This window comes from Polyergus mexicanus, unplaced genomic scaffold, assembly GCF_030449975.1.
Source record: "Polyergus mexicanus isolate NDT 795.1 unplaced genomic scaffold, iyPolMexi1.0 SCAF_17, whole genome shotgun sequence".
Taxonomy (NCBI): domain Eukaryota; kingdom Metazoa; phylum Arthropoda; class Insecta; order Hymenoptera; family Formicidae; genus Polyergus; species Polyergus mexicanus.
The window spans coordinates 3,898,448-3,911,013 of NW_027223337.1; the positions used below are offsets into that span (position 1 = coordinate 3,898,448).

The window sequence follows — 12,566 nt, forward strand, 5'->3', positions numbered from 1 at the left end:
AGGCGGAGCTTCGCCGAGGACCGCCCTCCGTTCTTAGCAGTATTAGTATTAATGCAAATCATATGCTCTAATTAATATAATAAAATATTTTTAGTAGATATTGTCGATAGATGCAAGAAAAAGAAAGAGGAAGAGAGAGAGAGAGAGAGAGAGAGAGGAAAATGAAAGGAAAAGAAACGCTATTGTAATAAAAAACCTTGTTATATATTTTTAATATAATATATCTTTTGTTATATAATATATAAACTCTTTTCTTTATTTGTCGATTTTATCAGTTATTATCAGTCTTAATATCTTATGAAGCTTAATATTTTGTGTATATTTGTTTGTATATATGTGCGCGGGTATATGTATGTGTATATAGTGTATTATAATAATATAATAATATATATTTAATGCGTTAATTATAATAATATATATTATTTATTGCGTTGGGTTTCCCTCTGCCTCCACCTCTGCCTCTGCCTCTGCCTCCGCCTCCGCCTCCGCCTCTGCCTCTGCCTCTCTCTCTGCCTCCGCCTCTGCTTTCGCCTCTGCCTCCGCCATTGCCTCTACCTCTACCTTTTCCTCTTTTTCCTTTTTTTTCTTCATATTTTTTAATTCTTATTTCTGAAACATAAAGAACGAGAAAAATGCATATGTAAAATCTATATATGCATATGTAAAACATATTTCTTAAAAATACATTTTCTTAAAAAATTGAACAATTTTTCCAATTTAATATCAAAAATTTTAGCGTAATTTTAATAAGAAAATGAACAGTTGCAAAAAAACTTTGCACTTATAAATATGTGGAAGAAGCATATAAATAATTTTAATTTGTTATATATTAATTGACTGTGTTAGCATAACAGCCGCTAGTCTCGGGGAAGGAAAATAGTTATAGTGATCCCCGGGGTGGGTGGGTGCCAATCACCACGACACAGCGCGCCCTCAGGTTACGGATAGAGGAACGGCCTCTTTGTCTCGGTTAGGGATAGAGGTTAGCTGCGAATAAATTGAATAAGCAATCGCGGACAGCCGATTGGAAATGGCCCTCCTGTTTGGGGGTTGGGCGTAGGTTTGATAAGCTCACACCGTAAAACGACTTTATCTAGAAACAACCAAAACTCGTCATGGATTCTTCTGGGGTAAAATTTTTCGGAGGTAAACTAGTCCCCCGTTCGGATCTCCGGGTGGAAACTACCTCGGGGAACTCATGTCGCAGAAAGTCAAAAAACGGGAGGGATATCAAAATGGGTACGTGGAACGTCCGAAGTCTTTACAGACCTGGGGCGTTTCAATCGATGGTCGGGGAGGTCGAGAGGTACGGGGTAGAAGTCGTCGCGTTGCAAGAAACAAGATGGGCCGGGGAAGGTTCACTTAACGCGGGTTCGTATACGCTTCACTATGGAGGATCGGAGATCCATAGTTTTGGCGTCGGTTTCATGATCAATAAGAAAATCTTGTCCGCGGTAAAAACGTTAAATTTATAAACGAAAGATTAGGATTGCTCGTTGTGCAGGGTAGATGGTACAAGATCGCGATAATCAATGTACACGCGCCGACGGAAGATAAAGATGATGAAATTAAGAACGGGTTTTACGAGGAACTCGAACACCTCGTGGATCAATTGCCGAACGATTACATGAAAATAGTCTTGGAGGATTTTAACGCGAAAATCGGTAAAGAGGACATTTTTAGACCAACGATCGGGCTCGAAAGCTTGCACGAGAAAAGTAACGATAACGGAGTAAGGGTAATTAACTTTGCGACCGGCAAAAATCTTATCGTCAGGAGCACGTATTTTAGACACAAAAATATTCATAAACAAACTTGGATTTCCCCGGATGGAAATACGCGTAACCAAATTGATCATGTTCTTGCAGATAAACGGCGTCACACAAACGTACTTAATGTTAGGTCTTATAGGGGGGCGGATTGCGACTTGGATCACTTTTTTGTAATTGCTAAAATCAGGGAACGTCTGTCGATAAACAAAACTAATGGGCAGATGATTGGAACTAAACGTCTAAATGTACAAAGTCTTACCGAGGGAGAAAACGGGATAAAATACGCGGTCGAAGTAACGAATAGATTCGCGGCCTTAAAGGAAATAGATGAATCGGATGATAACGCGGTTGACAAACAATGGGAAAACGTACGCGACGCGATGGTAAAAGCGGCGGAAGCCACGGTTTTGTAAAAGGCACAAGAACAAACCGTGGTTTGACGAAGAATGCGTAAAAATTGCTAAAGTACGAAACGAGGCGCGTATTGCATGGCTGACTCGAAATACGGATGAAACTCAGGATCAGTTTCTTAATATTAGGCAAGCGGCTCATAATATATTTAAAAATAAGAAGCGTCAATACCTAAAACGTAAAATTGAAGAAATAAATGAAAATGGTCAAAGCGGTAACGTCCGTGGTATGTACATGGGGATAAATAATTATAGAAAGGGATTCCAGGCTAGGACGGAAATGGTGAAAGATGAGAACGATAATTTAATTACGGATTCAACGGGAGTACTAAACACTTGGAAAAATCATTTTGATCGGCTATTGAATGTTGAATTTGAAAACAACAGGGAAATAGAGAGTCTTGAGTTTCACACGACCTGAGTTTCACGAACCTATGATTAACGAACCGACAATTTCAGAAGTAAAAAGCGCGATTAAAAGATTAAAGAATCACAAAGCACCGGGTATTGACCTGATTCCGGCGGAATTAATTAAATGGGGGGAAGTAGGTTAATAGAAGAAATTCAGAAATTAATTAATTTAATTTGGAATAAAGAAGCATTGCCGGAACAATGGAAAGATTCAATTATAATCCCGATTTTCAAAAAGGGGGACAAAATGAGTTGTAATAATTATCGGGGCACTATTGACGATGCTTGTACCATATGTAGATGAAATAATTGGGGATCATCAATGCGGTTTTAGGAAAAATAGATCGACTGCAGACCAAATATTTACTATTCGGCAAATCTTTGAGAAAAAATGGGAATTTGATCAACCGGTACATCAACTTTACATTGATTTCAAAAAAGCGTATGATTCGATAAAACGGGAGAGGATGTTTGAAATTTTAATTCGGCTGGGGATACCTACAAAATTGGTTAACGTAGTTCAAGTCTGTTTAAAAGATACTAGAGGTAGAGTAAAAATAGGTAACCAAATGTCGGAAACTTTTAATATTCATAGCGGATTAAAGCAGGGGGATGCATTGTCACCTCTTTTGTTCAACTTAGTATTGGAATATGCCATTAAAGAAATGCAGAAGAGTGAAGATGGTCTGCAGCTGAACGGTATAACACAGCTATTAACATATGCGGACGATATTGCTTTGCTGGGGGATAATAAAGAAACACTAATTAATAACACTAAAACCCTATTAGATAAAACAAAAGAACTTGGGTTACAAATAAGCGTTGAAAAAACTAAATATATGGTCACTGATAGAATCCAGAATACTCGTAATAACGGAAACTTGGTCGTTCGTGATAAAATTTTTGAGCGGGTCAGCAATTTTAAGTATTCAGGATCGATTCTAAACCAAACTAATGAAATAAGAGAAGAGCTTAAGAAAAGAATTAATTTGGGGAATGCATGCTTTTATTCGGTTAATAAACTACTCGGTTCGCGGGTGTTGTCTAGGCATTTAAAAATTAGAATTTATAGAACGATTATTTTACCGGTAGTCCTTCATGGCAGCGAAGCGTGGTCACTTACGTTACAAGACGAGAAAAAATTTAGGGTATTCGAAAATAAAGTACTTCGAAAAATCATCGGTGCAAAACGCGATGAGGAAACGGGCGAATGGAGAAAATTACACAATGTAGAATTACATCAATTATACAATAGTCCGGATATTATTAACGTCATAAAATCGCGTCGATTAAGATGGGCAGGTCACGTGGCGCGTATGGACGAGAATCGAACCGCATATAAAATACTAATTGGTAAACCTAATGGGAAAAGACCATTGGGTAGACCAAGACGTAGGTGGGAAGATAATATTAGAATGGATCTTAACAAAATGGGGTACGAGGGTCGCGAATGGAGGGATCTTGCTCAGGGACGGGAACATTGGCGGGATTTGGTATTTGCGGCAATGAGCTTTCGAGTTCCTAACGCCATCTAATAATAATAATAATAATAATAATATATTAATTGAACAATTCAGAATGAATAAAAGTGTTATTTTATAAATTAAAGTTTAAATCAGATTATTATTTTATCAAAAAAAATTGTAATAAAATTAAGACCGTTACATCAAATTAAAGAAATTCTACTTACATTTCAAGATATTGTGTATCCCGCCGCAGTCGCCGTGTCCGCCGTCGATGTCGGCATCACCATCGGCATCGTCGCCGGCGATGCCGATGATGTCGTTGTCACCGCCGCATTCGCCGTGCCTGCCGTCGTTGTCAATGTCGGCATCATCAGCATCGTGGACGACATCGTCGACATTATCGTCGGCATCATCGACGATGTGGTTATCATCGTCACGATTGCCGCCGATTTTAAAACATCTGCGTACTAAATTAAAATTATTAATAAAATTAAAAATTATTATTATTTGAAATATTGTTCTATAGAGGCAGAAATTTTATTCGTAATCTGCGATCGTTTGCGCTTATATTAATTACATTATGATTTATTACTTCTGCATAAAAATACAAGTATTATATTTATAAAGCACTAAGCATCGTAATAATAACAAGTACAAGAACATAAAGAACAGAAAATAAAAGATTGTGATATTTTATTCATTAATCCGTGCACGCACACACACATAACACAAGCAATCACGGATTACCTAATTTTTTCTATACATACTTACTTTACCTTACAATCCATCGTTTGTAGTGGCCTAAAGACAACTAACTCACGAAAGTTACGAATTCTGTTTTTAAATAAATTTTTAAATTAGTAAATTCAGTTGATTTATCAAAATAAAAGCATTATAAAAACGATTCATTAAAATACATTCAGTTAATTTGTCTACATTTATTTAATAATAAAGTTGAAATATTCATGGAAATTTAAATGGATGAAAACGCAATGCTATTGGTGTCCCTAGCGTGACGTCACGATGTTGTTTTTTTTCCGCATGCTTCAAGACTTCGGCCGCATAACAGTTTCGCAATGTTTTTCATCGAATTTTCGGAAAAAAATCGCGCCATGTATGGCAAATATTTTAGAATCAGGTTTTGTGAAAGCTGACTCAACAAATTTGCCTAAGATTGATGTATTATACAATATTTGTATGGTGTTCGAATTTGAAAAAGAAAGTGACAAGTTGAACGCTGCTGAGATTAAAAATGCAAAAGCCACAAGTCCATTAAATAATGACTATATGGTTGCTCATTGTTTTCCAAATCAATTGAAAATGCTAAATTAATAAAATAATGATGAACAATTTTTATTGGTCATCACGAGAATCGTACGGTGATCAGGCAATGGGTTATGTATGCCTCAAAAGAGATGGATCTTTAGGAACATGTATCTTAAAAGGCGAAGTCCTGAGTATCGTATTCGTAATAAAGGATATTCGGCATTGACCATTCACGAAAAAGACGAAAAGGCTTTTGATATCTAATATCACGACTGTGCAGCATCAAGCGGTAAATGTGCAAATAAAAAATAAAGTTTACCTACTATTGTGGCCGAGAGACTTTTTCCGATAATAATAATGTTTTAATTTATAGTTATTTTGATTTTTCTAAAAAAAATTATTCATTTAATAGGGGGCTGCAAGCATGCAATCGTCTTTTTAATGTGGGTTCATAGGAAGTCGGAGAATCCTTCCGTCACAGAAGTAAAATGTTATTGGCGCCGCTCTTCTTTGGCTTCTGTTGGCACATCAAAAAGATACATCGAGCTGAAAGCATTGGGAAAAACTGATGGATATACAACTACCAGACAATTTGTTGTTTTTAAAAATTGTACTCGGTAAAGCAAAAGAGAAGCAATTAGACAATCAACTCTCTAGGCACAATCTTATATTAGAAAGTCGAAAATTGATATCTCTACCAATACACCAATTATTACTAAATTTTTGTGAAAAAGGAAGTTTCTCTGTAGATGATTTTTTGGAATATGCTAATAAAGAAATGTCGAAAGATTCATGTCATATAGCAGAAAAATCAACCAGATCGCAAAGTGATACTCTAATTGGGCATGAATTACGGTACGGTAGAGTAATCAAAAATATACGAAGCAGCACACTGCAAAACATTGAATGAAACATTTGTACAACAAATTATTGACGCATCAAAAATATTTGATTCACAAGCAATGCAGCGAAAAAAAAAATTGGAGAAAAAGGTTTTGGTTGAGGTCGGAAGTAGTGTTACTAGGAAAGTCTAAGCCATGGTTCTCTGAGGGGGGGGGGGGGGAGGAGCGAAGGGAAACCGGCGCGGGGGGTTATGACGTCACGCGGAGGGGGGGAACCGCGGCGAAACTGATGGGCAAAGGGTCCGCGGAGAGGGGGAAGGGGGAACGCGGCGAAACGGTAGGCGCGGGGGCCGCGGAGAGGGGGAGGGGGAGCGCGGCGAAACGGTAGGCGAGGGATCCGCGGGGAAGAGGGAACGCACGCGTCCGCGAGTAGGTGCGAGAGAGATAGCGCGAGGCGTCTGCCAATAGATACGAGAGAGATAGCGCGAGGCGTCTGCAATGTGTGGGAGAGGGATAGCGCGAAGCATGCACGTGGATGATGCGGCGTTCGCAAGACGGTGTGAGAAGGATAGTACGAGGCATGCACGCGTGTAGGAGAAGGATAGCACATGAGTAGGAAAAGGATGACGTTTGCGAGAGAAAGAGATAAAGAGAGAGATAGCACGAAGCATGCATGCATGCGTAAGAAAAGGAAAGAAGGAAGCACATAAATAAATGACACTTTAATTATAATAATAATAATAAATTTATTCAAATGTATATATAATACAAGTGTGTGTGTGTGTGTGTGTGTGTGTGTGTGTGTGTGTGTGTGTGTATTAAAAGTAATAATAAAAAATAATAAAAATAATAAAAATATGAAATATATATATATATATATATATATATATATATATATATATATATAGGTGCTCCTACTGAAACAGGAAAGAAATTTTATTAATTAATTCAAATATAATATTTTTTTAAATAGATACAATTAATTCTTCGAGTATTTCAATGTGGTTCTCACCCATAACAAAACGTCAGCTATGTTTTATATATCAAAATCCCAATCCTTGGACGTCACTATACAATGATCTCGCAGACAATGATCCAAATATATTGTACGAGATTTCTTCAAGCCGATTGCTTGACCTTGCATTATTTGTACAATTGAAGTAACAGGAGTGTTTGTCGATAGCGCCGGGACACGGACATCTAAGCGTTTGTATTTTTTGTGTAACGAATGTCTTTAACTTTCAAGTCGCGCGATTCGGCTAGCCAGCGATTGAATTCCATGCCTCTATTGTAACATCTGGAGTCGGTACTGTTCTTCCAACCACTCGAGACGTTTAAGGCATGTTCTTTCCCATAACTCGCATGCACACACCGAGTTCACCTGTATGAAATCCTCCCATAGAAATTGTTCTAATTCCGCAAAATGTTCGGAATCCCCCATATTTCCTATTTAAGTCTTTTCACAACACAAGTTTTGTCTAGCTTATACAGTGCAAATTGGACACATATTGCAGGGCATTATCTGGTACAGCGGTTTTCTATATTCTCCGCAAAACGATCCCAGGATTAGATCATAAATTGCACTTTCATGCAGTCGCACAACACGAATATTCGAAAATAAGTCTGAAATACGCATAAAACAGCATGTGCAAATTTTTTCGTTGTCTTCACTTTTATGATAAAAGTATATACAGCACATTTTTACCGCACCTAAACTATTTATTTCAACTCGGTTTAAAGTACGTTGATTTATGTCCATAATAACACTACTGCAATCACTATTGTAATCGGAATCCTCCGAAAGTATGCGGTCTTTGTCTGATGAATCGTCCGACAAATTCTCAATTTCCATCAAGTTGTCATCTTCGAGAATGACATCCTCATTTTCAATAACAATAACTTCTTCATCAGCCATAACACATATTGTTAAGATCGTCATAAGGGCGAAGACGGTTGCGTATTATAACGTTGCACACTCTTCTCGATTATATATATTTTAGTTTCATATCTTTTGTCTCCTTCTGGAGTATCAGGTCTCATCTACCTCATCATTTTTCTACATCTTTAGCAAAGCGTGTCGAGAGAAAGATTTAAGTTTTGCAGACTGTGCATATCTATTACATCGTTTTATTCATACATAAAGGATGGGATAAATAATTAAATTCAGAGATAATTAGTAAAATAACTTATTTATTACAAGCCTCGTGAAGAATATCATTTACAGCACATGTCAATAATTCGCAATCTATGAGCGATTCGCTGTTAAACATATTACTTTCATGTATCGTTTTTGCAGCGTCGCATACATTAGCGATATTATTCTGTTGTAAAACAGTTACAAATTGTTTGAACTTTTTATTTACAATATGCGTATTTTTGCATAACCAGTAATACATATGATCTATTCATTTTTCAAAATCGAATAAATACATGACATTATCACCAGGTGTGAGATTTAGCTGAATGCACAAAAATGCAACGTAATATAAAATTTTCAAGCGCCGATGTGCGGAAACTTCGCGATGACATCACCCATAGATATCAGATTTCAAACGCGCGTGTCAAAACATGACAAAATCCTAAAATATAAGGATAATCCTCGTGGTTAAATTGCACTAACATTGGACAGCTGCATGTAATTTGAAACTTTTGCAATGCACTTGGGATTCGACATCATCTCTAGACGACAAAAATGCAATAATCGACATTAGTCAAAATGTACGTGACAAACCGCGAAATAAAAATTTAGATAGATACACATGATGGAAAGAGACATCAAGATAGAATATAAAATCATGGTAAAGAGGCACACCCTGTCAGTATTTTCGCCAAGAGTTCCGAGAGCTATTAATAAGCGCATCTTGTTATCAAAAATTTTTTGGCATAAAATTTGGAAATATGGCGGAAAACAGTGTTGAACGAAATCTGCGTGAGCAATCTGCATGGGTGAATTCGATAGAGGAGTACGTTGCGTGGGAGCACGATGGATGGAGCACGAGGAGTACGATGCGATGAATATATCGAATCGTTGGAAGAGCAAGATCGAATCAAACGCCCATGATTATCGATCGGGATTCGACAATCGCTGATTGCCCAAATTGCACGACTCGAGGAATTGAAGAACTCGTTACGCAGACGTATTGTACATGCGGATGCAGGATGTAGTAGCAACAACATGGATTGATTTGGCGAGAGATCGATACGGCGTTCGAGAGCCGCATATTGATTGGTGCGGTTATAAATCCTAATCACATCAAGTCTGGTCAATTTTTCGAAGATGCAAAAGATATTGTGCTCAAACACGTGCAAAATGTGATGAAAAAAAATTTTAATGTGAAAATTAATACAGTGTTCAATGGTGAATTTGTGACAAGTGATAAACACGCAAATAAAAGTATCAATACGAGAAACTATGAACTCTTTTGCACATCCCATTTACGCAAAGCGAGCGGCACGTTATCGAGCCCACTCTAGCATCGTTCGAAGAATTTCGAGCTTTTCAACGATATCTCAATCAATGTATGTAGTATCGAGGAAAAGATCATTGTCCCGATACGTCTTAGCGAGCTAAAAAGAGACAAACATGTCAACTTGCTGTATGTGGAAGACAACAACGTTGGACACTTCGCGCGGATCAATAATCTATCCAGACTCGTGAGCTCGCAATTGAGCAAAAAGGAGCGCAAGAAATATATCTGCAATCGGTACGTATATATTTAATAAAATATATTATAGAAATCTTTGACAAAAAATTAAAAATTATTTCTTTTACAGATGTTTACATTACTTTGGCTCGAACGACAAGTTACAGTCACATACAGTGGACTGTCGAGAGATAAACGAGTACGCTATCCGATTACCGAGCGATAAGGACAAGTGGCTCACGTTCAACAACTATAATCAGAGGGCTTCCTTTCGTCGTGTACGTCGACTTGAAGTGCGTTTTGCACAAGACGGAGGAAAAGAGATATTACCAACATCATAAAGTATTTAGTATTGAATATTATGTACACTGCTCGTATTCGTTATCCGCGTATCATTCTCGTCGCGGTATCGATTGCATGTCATGGTTCGTCGAAAAATTGAAAAATTTAGCAGTACGTGTAAAGACTATTTTATCAGCTAATGTCCCCATGGTAAATTTAACACCCGATGAATAGGAAAAGTTTCACAACACGACATAATGCTACATATGCTAAAAACCATTCGTATAAGACAAAACACGCGTATGCGATCATTGCCATCTCACCGGGCGATACAGAGGTCCCGCGCATTCAGATTGCAATTTAAATTATAAAGATTCTTTTTGCATTGCCATAGTTTTTCATAATTTATCCGGTTACGACGCGCACTTCATTATCAAGAAAATAGCTACAGCTTTCGAAGGGGAAATCGTATTACTTCCGATAACAAAAAAAAAAATATATATCATTTACGAAAAATGTTAAACCTGCAGAAGAGAAATCGAAAAATCATATTAAATTGCGTTTTATCGATTCATATATATTTCTTACAACCAGTCTCGATAAATTGGCATCATCCTAAATATAAAGACAAACTCACAATTTTAAAATCTGAATTTCAAAATTTACCGAATAACAATTTTAATTTATTAAAATGGAAGGGCGTCTTTCCGTACGAATATATTGACTGCGTCGACAGGTTGTTAGATATGTATTTATCGCGCGAATCATTTTACAGTTGCTTGACACAATATCCGAGAGCGATTACGCGCACGCCGAGAACGTCTGGAAGCGGTTCTCCATTCGAATACTGGGCGAATATAGCGACTTGCATCTCAAAATTGTTGTCTTGTTATTAGCAGACATTTTTGAAAATTTCCGCGAGAGTTGTATTAAAAGTTATGGACTTGACCCCGCGTATTACTATATTCTTCCCGGATACACCTGGGACGCTATGTTGAAGCATACGAATATTACCTTCGAATTGCTTATTGACGATACCTGCGATATTGACATGGTTTTATTTATCGAAGGCGGAATACGCGACGGTTTAAGTCAATGTTCCAACAGATACGCACATGCGTATAACAATGCTAATAACAAATACATGCAATCGTACGATCCATCAAAACCTTCATCGTATCTCACGTACTTTGATGTAAATAATTTGTACGGATGGGCAATGTGTCCTAACCTTCGTCCTATGCAGATTTTCGATGGGTTGATGATGTATACAATTTTGATACATCATCGATCGCGCTCGATTCGCCTATAGATTACATCCTTGAAGTCGATCTTGAGTATCCGCAACGTGTTTACGATGCGCACACCGACCTACCGTTTTGCCCGACACGCGACAAACCATCTGGTAAGCGGCAGGATAAACTGCTCGCAACCTTGTATGATAAAAAGCGTTATGTGATACATTACCGCAACCTGCAGCAATGCACGCGATACGGACTTCGCGTTACAAAAATACATCGAATATTACAGTTTTCGCAATCTCCATTGCAGTTATATCGAACTCAATACACAATCCCGAACACTCGCGGAAAATGATTTTGAAAAAAATTTATATAAATTAGTGAATAATGCGGTATTTGGCAAAACAATGGAAATTGTGCACAATCATGTTAATACTAAGCTCGTAACACATTGGTATGGAAGATATGGCGCTGAGGCGATGATCGCAAAACCAAATTTACACATTTAGAAGCGTGTTTTCGGAGAATCTGATCGCCGTTGAATTGCGTAATTTCGAAGTTAAGTTTAATAAACCAATCTACATGGGTATGTATACACTCGACATATCTAAGACATGCTTGTATGAGTTTCACCACGATTATATTGTAGGCATATAATTTTTATATATCGACTTAACGTTTTGTTCGGGACGTTATTATTTGTTTATCAATATTATATGATGACGAGAGCTCAATTCGAGACGTAGCGCACGTTCGAACGTTCGAATTAGCAAATCAAATCTTTCTTATTTATCGCCCGGCAATTGGTTCAATCTCAAGGAGCAGGGATACACTTAGCACAGGAAGAATATAAATATCCGCGATTTTGGAGTCCGAGAGAACGAAAAAGATTTCTCGTCGCAAGAACAATAAGAAGAGCCTCGGAGCGAGAATCCAGCGATATCGGCAATCACAGTTACGACACGGGCAATAGGCGGCAACATTCTCGAAAGAAATCGTTTCGCAATAAAAACATTCGCCCTCCTTGCTTATTTGTTTGTTTAATTCAAATTATATTATTTCATTCTATACACGGGCTATCCTGACAAGCCCACAATATGATATCTATGTATCGAGAGAAATGTAAAGTCATGTACACCGACACCAACAGTCTCATATATCACATCAAGTGTGAAGATGTATATGAGAATATAAAGCGCAACGTCGACATATTCGATACCAGCGATTATGCA

At 37.6% G+C, this 12,566-nt stretch overlaps 1 protein-coding gene and 1 pseudogene across 1 annotated transcript; one reads left to right on the plus strand and one right to left on the minus strand.

Moving 5' to 3' along the window:
- Nucleotides 1–1,235: 1,235 nt before the first annotated feature.
- On the plus strand, nt 1,236–2,603 carry LOC138940837 (uncharacterized). Its single transcript, XM_070310057.1, has 5 exons — nt 1,236–1,454; nt 1,505–1,738; nt 1,869–1,888; nt 1,960–2,181; nt 2,312–2,603. The coding sequence occupies exons 1-5, from the start codon at nt 1,236–1,238 to the stop codon at nt 2,601–2,603; spliced, it is 987 nt and encodes a 328-aa protein (XP_070166158.1).
- Nucleotides 2,604–3,599: 996 nt separating this feature from the next.
- On the minus strand, nt 3,600–8,082 carry LOC138940838 (uncharacterized; annotated as a pseudogene).
- Between the last annotated feature and the right edge of the window lie 4,484 nt (nt 8,083–12,566).

Bases quoted from the DNA above. Each gene is read 5' to 3' on its own strand.
- LOC138940837 (XM_070310057.1), top strand. From the start codon at position 1,236: ATGGGTACGTGGAACGTCCGAAGTCTTTACAGACCTGGGGCGTTTCAA. The intron at 1,455-1,504 runs GTAAAAACGTTA...CTCGTTGTGCAG, and splicing joins ATAAGAAAATCTTGTCCGCG to GGTAGATGGTACAAGATCGC. The intron at 1,889-1,959 runs GTACTTAATGTT...TGCTAAAATCAG, and splicing joins ATAAACGGCGTCACACAAAC to GGAACGTCTGTCGATAAACA.